We start from the raw sequence: 23,626 nt of genomic DNA, 5'->3' as shown, positions 1-23,626 counted from the left end.
CGTTTCAATAATTTAATTAAAAACGTTTGCTATCTGATCGCTTAATCAGAGCGATTACTGACCAATAACAAATATACTCGAAACTTTTTCCCAGAAGATTGTAAAGCCCAATTGCATAATCGCACCAAGTAACTTAAAGCACAAAACATTACTTACACTTTTATTTGAACTACCACTAGTTTTCCATGAAATTTAAGCCGTCTGCACAGCTCTATCCTTAACGTCGACGCAACGCGACGAAAAGGCTGAAAGAACGAACATTACAGAATTTACAAATGTTTGCCACAAATAAATCACAGCAAGCTACAACAACTTTGTAAATAAGCACAACGAATGAATAAGAATATGTGACAAAATTCCCTCGCGTCTAAACACAATGGGTGTCGAATCGCATCGCGATTGTAAAAGTGATCCCAGTTTAAATCCTCTGCATGTAATATAGGACCACGTCTCCACGGTCGATTAACCAACGTCACATTTGAATGCCCAAATATGATGCTCTGTACTAGAGGCGAAACAATACAAAGCAAAGCAGTGCGTTGATTTTTCTCGCTTAACAATTTTTAGATCTGGGACCAACTTTAAGTTTAGCAGATATTACAACATTCGCACACTCGCTAGAAAAACAAAGGAATAAACTATACGAAATGTGAAAAACTTAGCAGTGGAAGTATATTTGAACAACTGATCTCAGCATCACCTGCGAACTGCACCTTATGTTTAAAATTCATTCCAAAATAAGGGTTGTGTCTTCCTTTCAAAATTAGTGTCGGCGTTGTAATGATTTTCGAGCAACCTAAGAAATACTTTATAACTTGACATGTAGCAGTTTCAGTATCGAACGACAAACTACTTTGCTTTAAGCTGACGTGCGATGCATTTGCGATCGTGCCAACGTTTTTGCTACAATCCTCCTTCAAAATCGATCACCAACGGCTTTATCAGCCGTGTAATATTATCCCCTTTCTATATCTGAAACGAAAATCTCGAAATTGGCGCCAGGCTTTAATGCTCCTGCGCAACCCTGTTGCTCACTGTTTCAGTGTGTGCAAATGGAGTAGATTTTACAAACGTAACAAAAATTACATAAAATGATGAAATTGACGTTCGTCCAAAAATGCATTATCACTAATAATTCAAAAATGAAATCACGTAGGAGCGTAACTGCAACCCGATTAAAGTAAGCTTTGAGCGCATAAAGTAAATACTACACAAAGTAGATTTAAACCGTAGATATAACTCGGGTTTCAATTTGTCTTTTAACCAAAGCTCATACATAATTTAGCGGACGCCCTCTGCGCTTAAGGTAGCCCAGGTGTAACCTATTCAATCAACATTCGATAAATAAGATTGTTTGATAATTGGACAATTTGCCAATCTGTTGCGTTGGATAAACGACATGTGCGCGCCAGCATTACATAAATTTCCATCCGACATAACAGCATATTTTCAAAACAGAACCGGACCACAGTAAAACCAATGATTGGACGTAAATGACATACTGATTTTTGTTAGCATTACATCAACAAATAATAGAAAATACAATTAGACAAAAAATTGTTGTTTCTGACTACGAGAATTTACAATGCACAATGCCCCCACTTAACTTTAAACTAAACACGTTCATGCAGAAATGATAAAGGAAAGAAATATCACCAATAAATAGGACCAAAATTTTGTGACGACACAAATAGCCACCACCATGAAAGGGCCCCCATTACCACGAAAGCCCTACATCCCATTAACAATATCCATGTGCGCCAGATTTAACGTGATATCTGCCAGCCAATGACAGCATTCAAATCATGATAATGCTACTTCATAATTCGAAACTGTTTCTTTGACTATGTGCGTGCCAAGGTTCAGGCTAATAATAAACCTTACCACTCCCACAGGGACTTCTTCGGCTTAGGTTTAGGCCTTGCAATTAATATTAATGCGTTACACGCTCATTGATCTGCTGTCGCTAATGTTTTGAGCACTCTTTCGGCCGCACAACGCTTTCGGTCGATGAGTACAGATACTTAAGTTATGACAAACGACACTTTTTTACATATACACTTAATTTAAATCTGCACTGTTCAGGTATTTGAACTCTTCACAAATTAAACCAAGCGCCTCCTAAATCAAGCGCCCTCTTTTTTGAAGTACGGACGGGTTTAATGCAAGTAGTATTTTCACTGGCCTGTCGTCAAGGTATAGCAAATAAGCACAGCATCAACAAACAACGAATGTTAAGTGCATGTGAATTACAACTCTACGTAACGCTGCATTAGTGAGAGCCAATACGATACCATGTGACAGTTGGATAACTGCGCAACTATCATTCGTAGCTGCGTGTGGAGCGTGTGGAGCGTGCTGTGCTGACATCATCAAATTATGACTAATAATTACAAATAACGTTTTTGTTCTTTCTGTGCAGACTGTCCACGTATAACACCCAGCAAGCTGTGTCAGTGGTTTTGGGGCCTCAATGAGAATTAGAATACTGCGGACAAGTGCTTCTTCCAAGCACCCAGCATGACGTACTCATTTTTATGTTGCTACGGCGCACCCCAGAATTCTGAACTTTTAGAGAAATTTAGGCCTATTCCAACCCATGGTGGGACAAATTGAAAGACATAACAGTGCAGTTTATCCATGCCTGGTGTTCACCGTACACCTTAAGCTCCGTTACTGCAGTGGTTCTCAACCTTTCAAGTTTGCGGACCGGTAAACTTTCAAAACAAATTTTGCGGACCGGTGGACTTTCACAGTCAACCCAAAATGTAATTAGGACAAAAATATGCAATACAAAAGAATTATGAAAAATTTAATGAGAAGTTTGCTGCTGTATGTTTGATATCATATATGTTAAACGCGGTTCTTATGAAGTTTCTGCAAGGCGACATTAAGACATAACATTGTAAAAAGTTGATGCGGACCGTCGGTTGAGAACCCCTGCTTTACTGAACGTGGCACAGAAAACGTCCTCCGCTTTATTACAAACATAAGGGGAAATAAGAAGCACACAGCAGTTGTTGTTACAGGCGGAAGCTGACATTAAAGTTGCATGGCTCGGTGTAAACAGCTCCCTTTCAGAACGTTTGTTTAACATACTCTACTGCTTGAGTCTGAGTTTTACACCTTACCTTCCATAGTTGTTACGTAACAATCACCGATAAATAACAATCGAACGAAATTTGCACAGGAAGACAATACATTCCAAAATTGAATAGGGTGCTATGTGCTTACCTGACTCAACAGAAAACGCATTCGAAAAACAGCCATTGAGCCAACGTTGCCCTTTTATATACAATAACAAATTTTAACTTTTACAACTTCAGAAAAAGTTAAACTCCTGATCATATTGCAATATCAATAAATTTTCAAATTGTGCAAACGAACATTAACAGTTACAGCCTAGATTGTGAGGACATTTTTTTTACTGTTCTAATATATAACTGTGATTTATAACACATTCCAAGGAACAAACATGCCGCAGTTTAAAGCCATGATGTTTCTCAGCGGTTTGTAACGATTGACTCAATTCACGCATCACCCTCACTTAAACAAAAAAACGCGCAAAGAGTTTCACCGAAATTTAATTACTGAAAATAACAGATCTTGTATAATTTTCATAGCTTCTGCATACAAGATGAACTAGCCTTTAATGAATTGAACTGCACCACGCATTAATCAACACAAACAGACGAAATATCACGTAGCTGGCAACGCAAAATCAACATGACGTTGATAAACTATTAGGAAGCTCTTGTATATTTTCTCGCAGCAAAATGAGTGCAATAGCTTGGACTAGTGGTGCTACCTCTATTACACAAATGGAAGATTAGAAACCGTCCTGAAGCACAAATACCACACTGTAACAATTTGCATTGCCGTCATTTCACCACCTGCCTTTATTTGTGGTTAAACCGCAGCCCATCCGCGAGGCGTTTCTACTTCACAATTATGACGTCACAATATTCGGGAAGCGGCAACAGTAACAAGCGAATATAAACTTCCCCCTATAGAGTAATTATTCGTGCCACGGCGAACACTGACACCGAACGGCAAACTATAATAATAAGTTGACTGCTTATTAATCAACATGTATAGGGCGGCGGGGACTGCATTGGGAAAAAAATCATTCAATGGAAATCCACCATACAGGTCGAAACAGTGCGTGTATACACTCTGTCTGCAGCTCTCATTGAAATCCACTCTGTTTTGTACAAAGACCTTTTCTGGTGAAACGAAGTTGCAGAATTCACGCGTAGTACTTTGTAGAGCGATTTGCACTAAGCACAGTTTTTGTAAAACTCCTATACCATGTGCACCGCTAGGTCAGGGGACATATTTGTTCCATTACTTTACAAAATACATGCGTATAAGACGTGGTACAAATGTGTTCGTCTTCACGACGACACCTTTTAAAGTAACACAAATTTATACAGTTGACGCATACAAGACAGTAAAGTACTGGCTCAATAATGTTGTTTACAGTTCCTTGCTTGGGTGATAAACGGACCTCTTCTCTTCGAAAGAAGAGGTTAAATACCTGTTGTCAATTATACAGCGCCTAATCAAATACTAACGTGCGCCTGTATTGGTTGTTCAGCCGAATACAAACAAGGACATAATGCCAGTACACTGCATTATAGTCATAAGACAATCTATTCAAGGATCGTAACCTAAAAGTAGCAAGCGGCAAAATCATATCCTGCTTTACACTTTACAGCCAAGTTCTCAGCATAGTTAATGCACTTTTATGTTTTATTGCTCGATGTTCCTTTATTCTAGTAGCAAGCGGCAAAATCACATGACCACCGAACTAATAAAAATTTAAGAATTTACGCATTTCACTGAACACAAACGGCAAGTAATACGTTATTCAAGCATTCTTTTTTATTATCCGCACTTCACATTGGCGAACTAACGTAGTTTGTTTACTGTTAAACCACAGTTTACATTCTGTCGCAATCCCGCTTTCGGCAGCTATGCATCATCTTCCCCTTGTTTCTACTTACCTTATATGACGGAATACACGCCGTTGTTACGTCACATTCGGTGTTAATTTGGGCTTTTGCGAAAAACAAAACTCCCCCAAGCGAACAGGACTTTTTAATCCAAGAAAAGGTTGTTTTTTTCTAAATTAAAGAAATACAGTCAACATATTTTTACTTCAGTTGCACCATCTAGCGGCGGTGATTGATATTTATTTTATCCATAAGTGAGAAAAAGTCGTTTCAAAGAAAACAAACTAATGGAGGTAATTATTGAGTCTTCGTTAGCCATAGAGACAACAGGCGATACAATGAAAACAAACTTTCAAATTTGGTTTAGGTTTCGAACATCTTCTCATCTAGGGCCGAAATTTGCCAACAGTTTGTCGCAATAAGTGTTGGGTCGCAACCGCTTCCTTTCAATTTCTGAATTCGTCCTCGCCCTAAATAGGGGCGAAGTGAGCAATAAGTTACATTTATTTACATTAACGCTACAGTGGGGTCCACATTCGCCTTTCTGCGGTACAAAACGTATATAATTGACAACAGTTCACATCTTTTCGACCTGTTAGATCACATCTCTGCAGCTCACTAAACTAGCTTTAAAAATGAAGGACACCGAATTTTCTACTTTGTCGTTATATTTAGGAGTCAACATCGATGCGTTGCAGTACCCAACTACAATAGAGACGATCCACTGCGGTGCGCCTCATGACCGAACGACTGCATGGTGTGGATAATTGTCTCACACAGGGCTGCCAGAAGGTCAAAACACTTGACGGCCAATTTTTTTTTCTCTTACGGCCAAAATTCGGCCAAATCACGTTATAAGTTTGATGATTTCTGTAGAAACGACTATATAGCCGGAAATAAATTCGTAAATTGTATGTTTAAAACACTGTTATCTATATGCTGATCAGTGGTTTCAAAATCGGTTATGTTGCTAAAACATTACGATTGCAGCATAATTCTTTACCAACTCAGTCAAGATTAGTTTATGACGTAACAATTTTTTGAAAACATATTTATGACAACACAATCGTCCACAAATCTATTGATAACCTGAAACCAGCAATGCCTTTTGTGGATTTATATAGTACCAAGTGAAATTCGGCCAAATTCGGCCAAATATCTGCCTTACGGCCAAACGATTTTTTCGCGGCCAGGCCGATTTTCAAACGGCCAAATTTCTGGAATTTGGCCGTGAAGACGGCCAAATGGCAACCCTGGTCTCACACACAACCCAATGGCACTTAGTTTTGTACTGCTTCTGTCAAGCAAATGCCGCGTTTTGTTTGACCTTGCAGAAAAAAATAAATTACGTCTGGCATAACTTCACTTATCCGACCTTTATTTAATCAAGAAAATTAAAGAAGTTTAGGAAAATATTTGCATTAATTTGGTACTTGTTAAATGCCGACACGCATGAGTGGTTATGCCGCTTCCGGATTTAACTTTCACATTGTAAACAAATAAATTGTTAATTATATTACAGTTGATTTAAAAATTCATACCCTCTAAGTTACTCATTATGGCAAAGAAAATTTAAACAGATCAACATGACATGTATTGTTTAGTTTATTAACACTAGAAACATTCAGTATTACCCTGGAATCACATGCTTCTTCAGTTTTGTTTTTGGAATGTTGTTTATTGTGTAAAAACTTTTGTTGCAATGCAACGATGTGGCCGATTTAGATTTATGCATGACTGACAGACAATGTCTGCAATTAATAAAACTGCAAACCAGTAATTTGACGTAGTTTGAGGCTCTCCTGATTATGACAACATGGTTACGTACAAACAATTGTATACACTAGACTAGACCCTTTTACATCATTTGCATGAGTGTATTTATTCCTATAATTCTGTTTGGACGTTTTACAAACCAAAATGTTAAGGGTCCTTGTAAAATACTTGAGTTCTACAGGCTTATATAATAATTTGCAGGCATTGTCATTTATTTAGTTATTTACAGGAAATAGGTTTAAAAGGAGATTAAGTTTTTGAAGTCGTGGCAAATAATATGCCGGACTTTCAGAAGATCGATGCTGATGACCTTCTGTTTGATCCTGACCCTGGAAAACATGAAGCTGGAAAAGGTGGATTCGGAGAAGTTTGGTTCGGACATCACAGAGTCTGGAATAAAAATGTTGCTGTTAAACTATACAGAGTTACTGGAAGCCATTTTAACAAGCAACTGACTATAGAGACGTAAGAATAATTAATGACCTTTATGCCCTTGAAACTTTACAAGCTCTCAGCAAAAAAAATATGCATTGCAAAGTATATATATATATTATATAGATGCTTAATCTTGAAAGAACTGTGTATGCTTCACTTGATCCATGTATGTGGTTAAATTGATATTGATGATGACTTAAATTCATAATGATTTTGTTGGCAAGTCAAAAAATACAAAGGTTACCTTAGCTTTGTTTAGATTTTATGCACATTTTATCACCATGCGTAACTCATTTACAATAACTTTGCTTCTACAGAGTGGTTGAGGAAATGACGCACCTATGGAAAGCACAGCATGAGAACATTGTACAAGTGTTTGGTTGGGTGGACTTGGATTTTGCTGTTGGCATAGTGATGGAGTATTACGAGTTTGGAGATGTCAAACCCCTTCTTTTAAATAGAGAAATTCCACTTGGACTTCACTTGCGAGTTCGGTTATTATTAAACATTGCCAAAGCTCTTGAATGCTGCCATAATTTGCCTCTAAAACGCTTGGTTCACGGAGATGTCAAGCTAGAAAACATCCTTATCACATGTTTGCTAATTGCCAAACTATGTGACTTTGGTAGTGCAGAACTGGCAACTACAACTGGTTCCAATACAACCATGGATCCTACAGCCAAAAGCAAGAAGGATAAACCCCATTACACCTGGTGTTACGCTTCCCCTGAGAAATTGGCAAACCCTACAATGAAGCCCACAAAAGAATTTGATGTATTTTCATTTGCCATATGCATATACATTGTCCTTACTCGTAGCATGCCGTACCCACATGGCCAGGTAGAGGCAATAACAGATGCTGTCAAAAAAGGCCATAGACCTGACTGTCAGGAAATTGATGAATGGAAAGAATCTCTTGACATCGGTGACGGAACAATTGTGGAGGAGCTTGAACAGATGATGAAGCTGTGTTGGGATCAAGATCCATCTGCCCGACCAAGCATGACCGAAATCTGTGAGAGATTACAGCATATCCTTGACCAGCAAAGTTCAGATGTTATCGAGCAACAAGTGGAAGAAGCTCTAAATAAGTTGAAGGAAATTTATCCTCCCCCATCAAACCTCAATCCTCACACTCCACTGAGTCAATTGTGGAGAGAAAAATGTCATGGTAAAAACATTAAAAGCTGTTGTGTTTATTGTTGTTTTTATTGTTTTATTTTTGCAAATGTATTGTTTTTAAACATGTATAAAAGCTGTGGTTTGACAATAGCAGAAAAGATGAAACCCGTGCTGAATTTGTTTAATACTTATATACGTATTATTGAAGATTACATTAGTTTTATCACATTGTAAAATGTATGTATATATGTATGTATCAAAAATGCTATTGTTTGCAGAACAACGTTCCAAGAAAACTGATCAGTCCAGTGATGGAATTTCGAAGGCATCTGATAGTGGGTACTACACCACTTCTGGAACATCAGGTATTGCATTTTACCATAACCTTGGTTGATGTAACAACCTTCAATATTTTCATTACGAAATCAACCTTTTTCTAACGCCACTTGTTGTGCATGACACAGGTGGAAACTTCACGTTTGCAAAATTACAATATCAAATAGTATCTTATACAATAAATGCATTTTTTTTCCTGGATATATGAATGGATAACTAATGAATTCCTTCGTTAAAATTTTTGTTGTTATCTGTAACATACTGTTGTTGTTTGCAGAAACCTCAACAACTCCGTACACAGAACTGCACCCCACAGGTGAGAACTAATTTTAACAGGATTTGCTGCACTTAAGAAAATTTCACCTTTGTGGATTTAAAACCACTCCGTAACAAGTCTTTTGTATTACCAGTTGTGCACTAACTAATACCAGACAAAAATGTGCAAAAAACTTGGACTAATATGAACAGCATATTAGCTTTGACTCTCTTTATCAAACCAATTAGCATTTATTACACACAATTGGTCATTACAATAATTTTTCTTTTTTTAGATGAAGTTATCGATCCAAATTTACTCATCCAAACATACGTAAATTCACTAAAAGAACAAAAATATCAAGATGCCATGAGAGCAAAAGACCAAATTTCAAGGTCGATTGAAGGTCTTGAGGCATCTGCAGAAGAATTGAAAATGGCTGCAGATGAAAACAAGAATGAAGGAAGAGTGTTCGATGCAATTTTATTTTACTTTCTTTCATCGCAACTTTATGAAAATGATTCAAGTGGCCAAGAAGGGGTTGGAGGTATCAAGGATTGTGTACAGGGTATGGCTGAGTCCATTGAAACCTTGATGGAAATATCTGATTTCGTTCAAAAAATGAAAAACAAGGATATAATTTGTCGTCATGTCATCCCACTCATGGAATCAATGAGACTCAAAATACAGCACATGAAAAACGTTGATGAGGAATTTGCTTGCTTGTGCGATGTTGACTGTTTGCATTCCCTTGAACAGAGTCAAGGTTTAATTGGAGATATTTCTTCAAGGGAATCAACACTTAAACTTGGACTTGAAATGATGAGGAAACAGTTTGGTGAAAACTCAGCAAGGCATCAAGTGTTTGGACATTTGTTAAACAACCTTGGTGTGGTTTGCATGGAATTAAATCGACTGAATGAAAGTGTGGATTTCTTTCAAAAAGCAATCCAAGCCTTCAGAATGGCAACAGACATAACTGAAGAGGGAAAGAAGGAGTTGATTGAAAGAAGTAAAAAGAGTTTGCTGAGTGTTACAGAAACCTTAGGTTAGTAAAATTATTTTGATCCCTTGTTCAAACTGATTCTGTGCAGTTTCTGTTATACTTTAGTTCTGTTTACATTTGCATGCAGATGTGTACTTTGTTATTGCTGTATTTTTTAAATTTTGTTTTGTAACATTTGTCAGGCAGAATTGTATGCTATCAACAGGTCTTTAATTTTGTCTTTAATATTTTTTCAGTTTCTGTTCAACCTTCAGCGAAAAATCCCAAACAACCGTTACCTGCAGGCAAATTCCACATAAGTGCTGATGCGTCGGTAATTGCCACATTTCATCTATCACAAAAATGTTGCAACGAAAAAAAGACTGATTTGTTTGCATTAAGGACTATACACACCATCACAAAGCATCAAAAGTCATTGGAAAAAAAGGAGGAGTAATTAAAGTTGGAGGATGTATGATTTCTATACCAGATAATGCCTTACACAAGAATGAGGAAATTGTGGTTGAATCATTTTATGGGATAAAAGACCCAAAAGTAGAAAGTTTAATTGTAGTTTTGGTTATCAAAGATTAAGTTTTGGCTGTTACAGGAACAGAATGACAATATTCAACTTGTTCCTTTACTTCTATGCAAACCACATGGGATTCGCTTCCAAAAAAATGTTGAAATCAACTTTCCAACATGTTATCGGACCAACGAAGAGTTAATGATTGAGGTAGGTCATATTTACCACACCGCTAAAAGCATGCAACATTCTTCGTAAAGTACTATTTTCAAAATACTAATTTTTCAGCTTGTAAAAGCGTCAGAAGACACAATGCGATTTGTCAAGATTGGAAGTGTCTGCATGAAACCTGGAACCACTTCATTCAGGATTTTCACAAGGGAATTTTCTTGGTAAAAAAAAAGCTGTCACTGGTTATTTTTGTTACATTTTCTAAGCAGGTGTTCACATAGGTATGCTCTCATTCCTCAATCCCTACAACATTTGCTGGGTCTTGCAAAAGAGATGGCTTTGATTGTTGCTGTTCAACCAGGGTCTGAGATACCAACAGAAACTGTTGCATCTTTAATAATTTGTGACAACGTTGCGTCAGCAAAGGAATTAAAAAACTCAAACCAACTCATTGAAACCATGTTTGTTGTCACGTAAGTTTGTTTGGGTTATTTGGTGGATGTTTGAAATAGAAATCCATCACCAATTGCACCGATGAGACTTAATTGGTCACATCCGAGTGCACTAACTATTGGCTTCTTCAAAAATCAGTTGGTTATAGATGTAAAATTCTTCCACAGCCTTAATTAATCATACGACGCTCCCAACATTATTAAAATGGCACAGTACCGCCTTGCGCTGTACCATTTGCAAACCTTTCTGAACAGTTATATTATTTAAAATTCCCATGCAGACGTGGAGATCAAGATCTAATCGTCAACTTAGCAAGTGATGAGGTTCAATTTGATGAAGAAGTTAAATCGATAAAAGAAATTTGGAAAAAGACAAAAATTGAAACTCATGTCAAGTTGAAGAATCGTCAAGGAAACGGCTTGGGAGACAACAAAATTAAAATTACTTTAAAATCAGCTCAACTACAAACAACTCTGGAGGAGAAGGACCTGTATATTAGAAAGGAAGCTTTAGGTAAGTCATTGTTAAATCTCCTTGGTTTTTAGGCATTTGAGTGCAAAATATCAGTGTGTTCAATATTACATGTACAATAACATACATACAGTCTGTACATAAATATGTATCTTTTTGTTTTTAGTTAATCATGCCACTGTGAGATATGATGTGACGGCTGAAAATCTGCAAATTGGAAATTAATTCAACTGTTGTCATTATTCTACATTTTGACAAGAAATGAATACTGAAGTGTACAATTTCTTTGTGCAAAATACTGTATTCAAACTATGCCATATGCTTTTCTGCAGTGTGCTTGTGTGTTTTTATGTAATTAAAGCACATTCTGACATGGGAATCCGTCATTAATTTTGATTTTTTGCAACGTTTTCTCATGGAAAGTTTGTAAATCAATACTATTGGCCGAGTTTAATTTTGACCCTTAATCTGTCACCATTTCTTGTTACTTTTTGTAAAAATGCATATTTAAACTAATGCTCAAACTGGTGCCAAATTTTCTAGCATATACAAGAGTTGAACTTGAAGTTTCGGTTTAGTGGTTGTTCAAACATCCAGCAAAACTAGATAAACCATTCTACTTATAATCGCGAAGCTTCCACTGCAATGTCTTTGATAAACACGTCACTGTTAACTGCACTGTGGCCAGATAGATTGTTCTCTGAATGTTGCTTGTTGTATTGTGTTGTTTTTTACCACTACAACTGTCCGCGTAGTTGCTTTTTTCGCAAAAATAAACATGATTTCATTTCATTTAAAACTTTTTGTGCATTTTTCTAACCTTAAAGTTATTTTGTACTTGTTTTGCTAAAACTGATCGTGTCAAGCGATTTCTGTAAAAAGTTTGTTGTTGGCGCAAAGAGTTGGCGCAATTAACATGGAACACCTAGGTTGGAGGTTTAGTGCATTTAAACTTTTGTCTATTTTCACTGAACCAGGTGAAAGGTAATTTATTGAGAATTTTTTTATATGGGGACATCCCCTACATAGAAATTTTAATTGCCGAGCTCGAGCATATTTTTATGTTGCTACCAGGCCATATTGCCGAGTGCCAAACAGAAAAGTGAAAGAAATTGTCAACAAGCTTGCAGAAGTCGTTTGGCCATATTGCGCTCCTCGGTGGTTCGTCGGGTAAAAGTACCACAAAGGGGAAATCAGTGTGCCTGCTAGTGTAAAAGCTAGTCCAGTGCCACAGTCAACAGCTGCACTGATGAGACCTTACAAGTCGAAACAATGTGTACACCCTGTCTGCAGATCTTAATGAAAATTGCTCATCTATAGCTATACCGCTGATTTTATTTAACGTTTATGAATACGTCTTGTAGCATCGGTAACAGAATACGAAGCTTAGATTTGACAACACTAGTCGCATCTATTAATGTATTCCAAATGAAGACATGGCCGTAATTATCAACCGAAAAAGGATATCTTGTGTACGCTCATGTCACTTATTCCATCGGCAGTGGGCGTCAAAGAGCTATATCAGTGCATTCAAAACGTTAACTGCAATAACTAAGGGCGAGTGATTGGCAGCATTGGTCAAGCGTCCGACTTATGAACCTAGAAGAAAACCTGATAGAGATTTGTGGACAGGATATCCTGGTCTCAAATACTGGAGAGTTGAAAAACAACGTTTCAGACGAGAGATTGGTCACATCTGTGAATTAGACGCCCGACCCATATAACAACATGAAAAACTGATAGGAATTCCTGGCTAGAATAGGTAACCCGGATACGAATCCCTGTGTGTAAAAAAACAGTAATCTCGTTTTTATTTGTAGCACATCAAGTGGTGAAACGCGGTAGTGCTAACCTAATTCTATTTAATTAAGTCGGCAGTGGGCGTTAAAGAGCTGCATTAATTCAATCCATTGATCGAATGAAAAAATCCTACCTTTTGCCACACCAAAACCTCAAACGAAATCACTGTGGCGTTTTTCCAATAGTAACTGTAGTCACCGTTTCATTCGTAACAAATCGAGCGGTGCAACCTACCGTGCAATTGCAAACAACCACTCCTAATCACACTTCCACCAAGGGCAACCCTGTAATTGATTACATAGGCCCATTTTTTTTCACTATGTAGCGGATTTTTCTTTGAAAGGAGATTTGGACACTGGGTGACATCGGGTGTTCCGGAATTTGTCGCCAATGTATTGATTTTAACCCATAGTTATCTTGCTCAAAATCATTTTAACGTTTTTTAATACATAGGTTAATCATTTGTCGCACACTGGTTACGTATGTTTGACGTCGTTGTGACGTATGTATGACCTCGTTAAAAACCACCTACGAGCTCTGTTATCGCGAAATCCTTGTTCGCCTGCAGAAAGTTCATTTTACAATGTATGCTGAAGCTGAACAACGGGATAATCGCCTAGTTTGGGCAGAACGAATTATCGACTGGGATTGAATGATGAGAGCAGTGACTTGTGCTTTGGTGGAATCTGGCGATTCTGTGTTCTCGTAACGAACTCACACAGGTTATCGAGGTGTCGTAGTTGCTTTCTGCATTAAAAACGTCTATAAGTTGTTTGTCCCTTAAAGTTTCGATCAATTGCGTGCTTTAAATCCAAGGCTTAAACATTTTGTTTCTCTGACCCCATTTTGGACAATGCAACACCAATCAATCAACTAATGGTGCAATTTCCCTGCAAAAGCCAATTTATTTCGTGACTCGATAACAAAACAAAAAAAGAGTCTGAGAAATTGACCACTTATACAATGGAAAGTCTTCCAGTATAAATATGTTTGTGTGTATCCGTACCAACGAGAAACAAAATACGTCTGAAGCGGAAATATTGACATAACAATTGCATCATTGGGTTTATACTTGAAGCAACTGCGTACGAGGAAAAACCTAGCATTGAACGTTTGTTTGCTGCGCCCACACATATAAAAGCACTCTGGATATCACCCGATGCCAAATCGCACCACCGTAAAACAAACACTATTGTTGCTTCACTAACCCGTTTGTTCCTCATGACATTAAAATATCGAGAAAAAGTACTGGTTTTTAATGATAGCATAAGTGCTTGCCGAAACGTTTGCATGACACATGACAAGGTTGACATTAGTATGGGCCAGTCTCTTCATTCTCAGTACTATTTTTTTAATTTATTGAACGTTTATACGGCAATGGATGCTGTTCCCATCGTGTACTGCGAGATACCACGGTTCAAGATTACCTAAAGTTATTCCTTCGTGCAAAGCTGACCCAAAGCGTTTTAATTATGAATCAAGAAAAATATATGCATATATGTTTTGATAGCAGTTCAAAGAATGTTAATTGCGACCCTCTTAATTGTACACAGCAAGGTGTGTTTGCCCTCGTGTAAATCGCCTACGTGCGCCCTTCTGTTATCGCGACAACCCAGTTTGCCTGATGTACAAAGTTTTACAATGTTTGCCCAAACCGGAACAGCTTTATAATCGCCTGACTTGGGCAGAACAAATTATCGACTGGGATTGAATGATGAGAGCAATGACTTGTGCTTTTGTGGAATCTGGCGATTCTGTGTTCTATCGATCTCATAACGAACTCACACAAGTTATTGAGGTGTCGTAGTTGCTTTCTGCATTAAAAATGTGCTGAAGTTATTGTTTGTCTCCTAAAGTTTCGATCAATTGCCTGCTTTAAACCAAGGCTATACTTAAACTTGTTGCTTCTGTGGCCCCATTTTGAACAATGCAACACCAATCAACTAACTCATGGTGCAATATACCTGCAAAAGCGAATTTATTTCGTGACTTATTCCACAACAAGACATATTAAATTCTTTCATCAAACACTCAATAATCTTGAATATTCGGTTGGCGATGATCGTAACTAAAGTGTCAAAAATTAAAATAAAAAAACAAAACGAAACAAGAAATCATGAGAACTTTGGCGTTTGCGTGTTTACCTGCCATCTTCTCCACATCAATACAACAGGGTGGTTTTTAACTTCAGTGTAATCAGATGGAAAGTGTAAAGGTTTTACCTGTATTGCGGATCGATCTGTCGAATAAACAGTTTATTATCAGGCTGGGAATAAAGCCAAGCCGGCGAAAAGGCTGTAGAGTTTCAGTAATAATGGCAGCGTCTTGTCACCCATTAAAACACCAAATACAGAATAAATTTGAGCCTGGTTATATACCGAGCCGTATAGACTTTATAAAACGCCCAGAACCGAAGGCGCACACGAGTAATTATTATTGGGGTGATTGGTTGATTTAGTCACGTGAGATTTATGCAACACTTGGAATAAAATAATAAAAGAACAAGGTTATAAAATAATATAAACCTGTGAGTGATCGTCAGCGATAACGGTGATCGGGAAAGTAACGCAGTAAGTCAGTGATTCCCAACCTTTTTGTGGTTGCGTACAACTTGGAGGTAAAACAATTTCGACGCGTACCACCTTATTGAGTGTTACAAAGTAATCTAGGGGATGAAGTAACAAACATTTTTGGATCACATACGATTTTTTGAATTTTTTTGAGAACTATATCCGCAAATTATGGAAAGGTGCTCGAATGCCGTCGCGTGCCACCGGTTGGGAAACACTACAGTAAGTCGTGAACAGGAAACTGTGATTCACGTCATGACTGGAAAATCAGCTGACACAAAGGCAGTTGCTGGAACGACTTAAACATGCTTGCGTGTGCCATACTTCCTTGTGGTAAGTTGTACGAAATACATTTTACTGTAAATAGGCATATCATGTCCTATTTAAAAATAGGTGTATTTAAATCTGATGTGGTCATTTCAGAGTATATGCAAGAAAAATGTAAAATATTGTTGTCATATCTTTGTTTGAATGTGGTAGCTAACAATTACAAGTGTTGTATTTTTTGTTGTTCAGGTTGAGTTGCACACTGCAGGTTTAGAGTAAAGCACTGCTGAAAAATGGCAGAAAATGTTTTGAATGTTGATTTGAAGTTTCTGCATATTCGGCTTACTGGACCAGCTGCAGAAGTTGTGTTAACATCCACAGTTGAGTCAGGACTTATAGCTGATACACACCTACCATGGACAAGAATAAACAGTAAGGACTATGTACGAGCCATACTAAAACCCTTTGAAAGCAGAGGCGGACAGGTTGTTAATATTACACATGGAAGTATCATGGTAACAGTTGTTGCTGATGAGGAAAGCGTTGCCAATCGCATTACAAGCGGTTGTGCCTCGGGTGAAATATTGAAAGAAATCAATTCCTTACTTGATGAACTCAATAATCATTATCAAGTGGGAAATTTCCACAATATTGAGATCAAAGGCACAGATGGACTGGAAGTCAGTGAACATGAATGGAAAAATATGCAACGACAGTTCAAAGAAAATGTTGCCACCACAATCAAAGAAGGACTAAAATCATTTCAGGCAAATATACCTTTGTTTAATAAACTTTAGTTATTAACACCAGTTACAGGGTTTTACACTTGGTGTACAAATATATGTTTGTAAAATGCTTCATAATTTGGAACATAAAGCATTTTTATTTACTAAACATGTGGCTACAAAAGCTGTAGTTTTCAAGGTGCATAAGACGTTGCTATTAGTTGTTATATTTTCTGTCAAATTGTAATTACATCCCGGCATATGGAAAATCGGCTTTGGGTTTAATAATCAAATCGACGTTTTAATAATCCTGTCCATGTTGCTATTCTTTTTTAATTTCAATAAACGTATTTTAATCGATGGGCATAAGCTACGGTAACGAAGACTGAGACAGAGGCTAAGATAAGTGTGGAGAAGGAAACGTTACGCAATTGAAGCACAGCTCTCGTCGCCGCATTTTAACCTTATATGTTCTGATCTAAGGTTTGTTTTTATTCTAATTAAAAGGTAGCAAAGTAGTCTGTGGCAAATGTTTTAATAGTCATAGGAGTCGAGATACACGGAGTGTTTTCTTTTTTTGCAAACGTGAGCGTCCCTGCATAGGCTTTGTCCAAACATATTTATTGAATTTACTGAAACTAAAATAATTTCTTGCATTGATACAGATTTTTCGTGAGGATTTGCGGGGCTTTTATAAGCTTGTGCAAAACACACAATTGCCAGTTGATGAACTTTACATACCACGACCATCTCATAGTAAGTATAACATAATTATGCAAAGGAAATCATTTTAGTTTAACCGCTCGCCACATATTGGTTGATTTATCCGAATAATATGCAGCTTCACTTAATGGTCATTTGTTAAAGCCCTTTCTGTTGTGTGATACTTATCTTGTTTGCAAACAGTCCAGAAAAAAGTATACGTATTCATTGTATAACATGTAACCCTTGGATATTTTTGCAGAACAAATTATGAGCCATACAGACCTTGCAAGTACCTCTCATAATGTATCTGACAGTCAACCATTACGTCGTGAACCAAATCATGCAGAGAACAACATACAGGAAACATTGCAGCAAACAGGTTAGTTGAAGAAACCTCAGTCAACATATAGTTCTTCTGAAGGAGATTATAATTGCGTATCTCATATTTAGTAAAAAATAAAATTGCTTTTTTTTGTTTCAGATTATATTGATATTACTCTGGCAGTAAATTACGTTGATTTGTTGAATAAGGGAAAATATTTAGAAGCAAATGAAACAAGAAACCAACTTTCAAGGTCACTTGAAGGTCGTGGGGCAACTGCAAAAAATTTAGAAAAAGCTGGAGATGTAAAGAGAGAAGAGGGGGGTTGTTTGGAATCGATTTTGTTTTACGATTTATCATCAGAACTTTATGAAAAATATCCAAATGGAAAAACAGCAGCGGAGGGTGTTAGGGATTGCGTGCTGGGTATGAAATGTTCCAGCGAAAATTTGCTTAAAACATCAGATTTGTTACAATTGGTAAGAAGCAAATTTATTGTTCGCGATCACGTGATCCCACTAATGGAAAAGATGAGACTCAAAATACCGAACGTGAAAAACGTAGAAAAGGAAGTTGCATGTTTATGCCAAGTTTGGTGTTTGCACAAGATTGAAATATGTCAATTTTTAATCAGAGTTTGTTCGTCTGAGGAAAAAACAGTCAGACTTGGACTTGAAATGATGAGGAAACAATTTGGTGAAAACTCAGCAAAGCATGAAGTGTTTGGGCGTTTGATGCGCAACCTTGGACTTGTTTGCCAGGAGGAAAATCGGCTAAATGAAAGCGTAGTTTGCTTCGAACGGGCAATTCATGCTTATGAAATGGCAACAGACATGACTGAAGAGGAAAGGAAGAAGTGGATTGAAGATACCAAAAGCTGCTTGGCAACAGTTCAGTCAACATTAAGTCAGTGCAACTACTTATACATTTTATCCCAATTATAGATTTGCTTGATCTCCTAAGCTTAGTTTGTTTGCGGACATAATTTGTGTGCTTCCGGATATCTTAAAACTTACCAGCTTGCAAATGATCGCCCAACAGTAATTTTCATCCCCAAATAGTTTGCAATAAATATTCGCAAAAATTTCCAAGCAATATTTAATAAAAAAATAATCACATCCGTTTAAGTTTGTGCCTGGAAACGTTTACAACAAAGCAATGTATTGCAGAAAAAAGCATAGCGGAGCCTACAACAATCTCTTATGATGTCACTCACAACCTACCATCAAGTGACAAACCAAACCACCCAGAGAACACAATGCAGGGAACACTGCAGGATTTGGGTATGTTTTATTAGCATTATTCGCTCGCTTTACCTTTAGTTTTACTGATAGTTGTAACAACATGGGGTTCAAAAAAATCACTTCGAATTAAACATTTTTGTTCTTGCTACACGACTGCAAGGTTCACAGACACTGAAGCCGTAGTGTTGTAGTTACCCAGTTTTAGCCATTTCTCTTGACGACAGAGCAAGATTTTTAAAAATCTGGGCTTCGGTAAAGTTTGAACTCATAACCCAGCAGCTGTACCTAATTTAACGACTCACATAATATCTGGTTGACCTTTCGCTAGGCATCTTGTTAAAACAACAGACACTTAAAAGATATTGGGTATTTAATTGTTCCAGGGAGTTTATTTGACTGTTGTTGTTTCAGATAAAAAGAACGACCCAACGCCACTGATTGCAAATTACGTAGATTTGTTATTCAAACGAAAATATTCTGCGGCAAATAAAGCAAGAAACCAACTATCAAAGTTAATTAAGGGTCTTTGGTTCACACCTAACGATTTGAAATCAATCGGAGCAGAAATGAGAAAAAAGAAGCAATTTTTTCATTCCATTTTATTTTACTATTTATCATCGCAACTGTATGAAAAATGTCCAGATGGCAGAAAAGCAGCCGATGGTCTGAAGGACTGCGTGGATGGTCTGAAACAGACATGCGTAGATTTACTGAAATCATCGGATTTACTTTTAAAATTCAGAAACAAACAAATAGTTCGTGACCACGTGATCAATCTAATGGAAATGATGAGACTCAAAATACAAAACGTGGAAAACGTGGAAAAGAAAGTTTTGTGTCTAAGTCAAGTTTGGTGTTTGGGTCACATTCAATGGAGTCAACAGTTATTGGAAGATCTTTCATCTCAGGAATCGACAATCAAACTTGGATTTGAAATGATGAGGAAACAGTTTGGTGAAAACTCAGCAAAGCATCAAGTGTTCGGACATTTGTTGTACATGCTTAGTGTTGTTTGCTGGAGAACAAATCGACTGAATGAAAGTATGGATTTTTCTGTAAGATCAATTCAAGCTTTGGGAATGGCAACAGACATAACTGAAGAGACAAGGAAGGAGTGGATTAAAAACAGTGAAAATAACTTACGAAATGTTCAAACACTGTCAGGTCAGTAAATTTTTGTTATATTTAAATTACTACCTTAGTGATTCATATTACCACTCATTTGCTAAGTTGAATGTTACATATTTGGAATGTAATAAAAAAGTCTTAAAATATGCTTCAACGCTTTTAGTGATACATACTCTCACTGTGGGTCCGCCAAGTAATCGCTCTGATAATCTTGTATTTGGGAAAAAGAACTTGAAACCTATCTTAAAGTCCGCAACCTTGGGATTGGTTGGCCAAGGCTTTGATTTCTATAACAGAGTAGGCCTGCCTAACCAGCTAATAATCCAGGCTAGGTTGCCTATCCTGGTTTTGAAACGTCCGTCGGTAGTCCATATACTGAAATCATGGGTCCTTCGATATTTCGATTGCATCGCTTTGTTTTTTTTCGGTTCCTGCAAATGAATCGTTTGATCGTTGCAAGCTTTGTGCTTTTACACAAATTCGCTTTTCCAATATTTTTTGCGCGTGACGCGTCAGACACAAATACGTTTATATCCCAAAGAACTTAGACCGTAGAATGATTTTAATTAGCCTACCTTAAAAATAAAATCAACGCCAACGTACCCACAGTATGTTTTATCCTTCTATAGCTTGCAACAAGTATTCGTCTTGTTAATCTGTTTCATAGCACAGACTCAAGGGCTGATTTAAGAAACAGAATAGATTGTCGAAATTCATGCTTTTAGATATAACTGAAGGAGCCGACGATGTACGAAGACAACATACATCAAATCCCTGGCAAAGTTTACTGCAACAAACATTTATGAGGATGTCAAGTAGGGTAAACTAAACAAGAAACAGTGTAATATTAATTGACATGCAGCTTTTTTTTTGAACACATTCTCCAAAAAAAATAATTTTACTCCGATGCATGGTTTAATATTTCTCCTAATATTCAAGTCACCAATTATGCAGTAAACTATTCTTGCACCAATCTTATAATTGTGCTGCTGTGTTTCTTCAATGTTTATTTCTACAAATCCAGAAAATGTGGTAAACTTGTCGTGACGTGATTAATACTTGTAGGATTGACATTGCATAAAAGGACAAAAATAAACAGAGTATCTCGTCATGCAACTGAAAAACAGTCGTCATTTGATGTCACAAGTGAGCACTAAAAATGTTTGGACAGTGTGCGTAGGCAAAAATGTTATAAATATCTCTTGTGCAGAACAAGTTCAAAACACTGCAGAGAGTGCAACCAACTCTCAGCCAACTCGTCCTCACGAGACAATTGAAGATGAAAACAACTTACAGGGTACATTACAACAAACCGGTATGTAAACGTAGGCCAGGAAAACATTTTACCTCAAGCACTCTCTTTTTAATATGCTGCAATCTCAGTTTTCGTACGTTTGACGGCAGTCATTAAATAACGTTAAACCTAACCACAGCAGTTATCATATTGATTTCAAAGGATAAAATTGCCGGTTTATCGGCCCGAGATCGGCCTCCCACACTTGGCAATTTACACATTTTCCTTGTTTCCGCTGCAGCGTTTTGTGCCCAACTTTCCTCATTCTAATAATTCGTTGTTTTTGTAATTTAACTGTTGGCTGCGTTTAGAATAGTTTGTACAATTTTTATGTGTGTTTTCTTTTCACATATTTTTTTCGAATTTAAAATGTGGCTGCCCATCGTTCTAAGACGCCTACATATACACCTATGTACAAAACAAACAAGTCACTGTTGCTATCCATCTTGCCAGATATATTTCATCGATTTGTATTTTAGATGAAAACATTGACCTGGATGCACTCCTGAAACATTACGTCGAGTTGTTAAAAATACATAAATATTCCGAAGCTGATGAAAAAAGAAACCAACTTTTAAGGTCAGTTGAAGGTCTTGGGACAACTGCAACAGATTTGGAAACAACTGGAGATGCAAACAGAGAAGAGGGAAAATGTTTGGAATCGATTTTATTTTACGATCTTGCATCGGAACTTTATGTAAAACATGAGGGAACCCTGGCAGCAGAAGGTGTGGAGGATTGTGTGCGCGGTCTGCATTCCACATGCGAAGATTTGCTCAAAACATCAGATTTGGTTCCAAAACTTCGAAACACAGAAATTGTTCGCAATTACGTGATCCCACTAATGGAAATGATGAGACTCAAAATACAAAATATCGGAAATGTCAAACAGAAAGTTTCATGTTTATATCAAGTTAAATGTTTATATTACATTGGTGTGAGTCAACAGTTCCTTGGAGATTATTTGCCGAGTGAATCAAGAATCCAACTTGGACTTGAAATGATGAGGAAACAGTTTGGTAAAAACTCAGCAAAGCATAAAGTGTTCGGACGTTTGTTACACTACCTTGGTGTTGTTTGTGAGAAAACAAATCGACTGAATGATAGCATGGATTTGTTTCAAAAAGCAACCCAAGCTCTCACAAAGGCAACAGACGTAGATGAGGAGAGAAGGAATGAGTTGATAAACTGGAGTGAAAAAAATTTCAGAAGAATTCAAAAAATGCTTCGTCGATAAACTTTAGTCCTAATGTGGTTTGTGGACTTGCTCTAACAGTCGGGTTGCCACCTAACGTCCTATGCGGCTTCTCGCAACCCATCATCACTTCACAGTGCGACTGGGTACCTGACTCGATATGATTTTATCCGTGCCTTTGATTTCTTGTGCTTTATTGTTCAACCCTTGTAGTATTTCGCGCAAAAGAAACCTATTTCGATTTCATCACGTTGTACATGTATGCGTAGATTTGCCTCTTTTCGTATCTGTAACATTTATGTATATGTTGTAGATAAAGTTATTTGTGCATGAATGGCGAATTTGTGTTTGTAGCGTATAATGACAAGCCTTGCAGTAATTGTTTGGCATTGCTGTTTCTATTTGTGTCGCTTATGCCACGTCTTTGTATATATTGCAGTGCTTTTGCCTTTACCGACTATTAATTCTTGTAAGACTGTTTTAAGATAACAACTGCTGATTTACTTGATTTAACAAGCACTTTGCCGGCTTGGGATTTATTCCCCTAAGTCTGACAATAAACTATTTGTACAGAATCCTTTTGTCGGTGATTCCTGCATGTCGACAGTTCAGAGACAATCTGCAAGTACATTCTAAAATTAGTATGATTTTTGCAAAATGTACAGATTTAAATGTTTTAGACTTTTAGCTTTGGATTGTGCATTATAAATTTTAACTACCCGTCGGTACGGACCGGCTGCAAAGATGCGTATGTTGGCATATCATTTCAAGCATTGGAATCCCATGTATTTGATAATAGCTATAATAGTTATAATAACGTTACGACATACAAATAGGCTACACTCGTTTACAACGCATTGTGCAGTAATAACAGAATAGAACTTACG

The 23,626-nt window shown here is 37.2% G+C and overlaps 1 protein-coding gene across 1 annotated transcript; it reads left to right on the top strand.

The window, feature by feature from the left end:
- Positions 1-6,967: 6,967 nt before the first annotated feature.
- LOC145888798 (uncharacterized) lies at positions 6,968-12,236 on the top strand. The gene is made up of 12 exons (XM_082979654.1): positions 6,968-7,199; positions 7,487-8,340; positions 8,570-8,656; positions 8,905-8,943; positions 9,179-9,931; positions 10,126-10,202; positions 10,271-10,423; positions 10,479-10,604; positions 10,683-10,786; positions 10,847-11,038; positions 11,299-11,531; positions 11,656-12,236. Exons 1-12 carry the CDS (start codon positions 7,012-7,014, stop codon positions 11,712-11,714), a joined length of 2,865 nt encoding a protein of 954 aa, XP_082835780.1. The 5' UTR covers positions 6,968-7,011; the 3' UTR covers positions 11,715-12,236.
- The last annotated feature ends 11,390 nt before the right edge of the window (positions 12,237-23,626 follow it).

The sequence above is a fragment of the Ascidia mentula genome, chromosome 2 (assembly GCF_947561715.1).
Source record: "Ascidia mentula chromosome 2, kaAscMent1.1, whole genome shotgun sequence".
NCBI classification, from domain to species: domain Eukaryota; kingdom Metazoa; phylum Chordata; class Ascidiacea; order Phlebobranchia; family Ascidiidae; genus Ascidia; species Ascidia mentula.
This window is presented reverse-complemented; position numbering and strand designations above follow the sequence as displayed.

Coding starts and splice junctions, on each gene's coding strand:
- LOC145888798 (XM_082979654.1), top strand. CDS start 7,012: ATGCCGGACTTTCAGAAGATCGATGCTGATGACCTTCTGTTTGATCCT. Junction 7,200..7,486: donor AAGCAACTGACTATAGAGAC/GTAAGAATAATT, acceptor TTGCTTCTACAG/AGTGGTTGAGGAAATGACGC. Junction 10,203..10,270: donor ACATAAGTGCTGATGCGTCG/GTAATTGCCACA, acceptor GTTTGCATTAAG/GACTATACACACCATCACAA.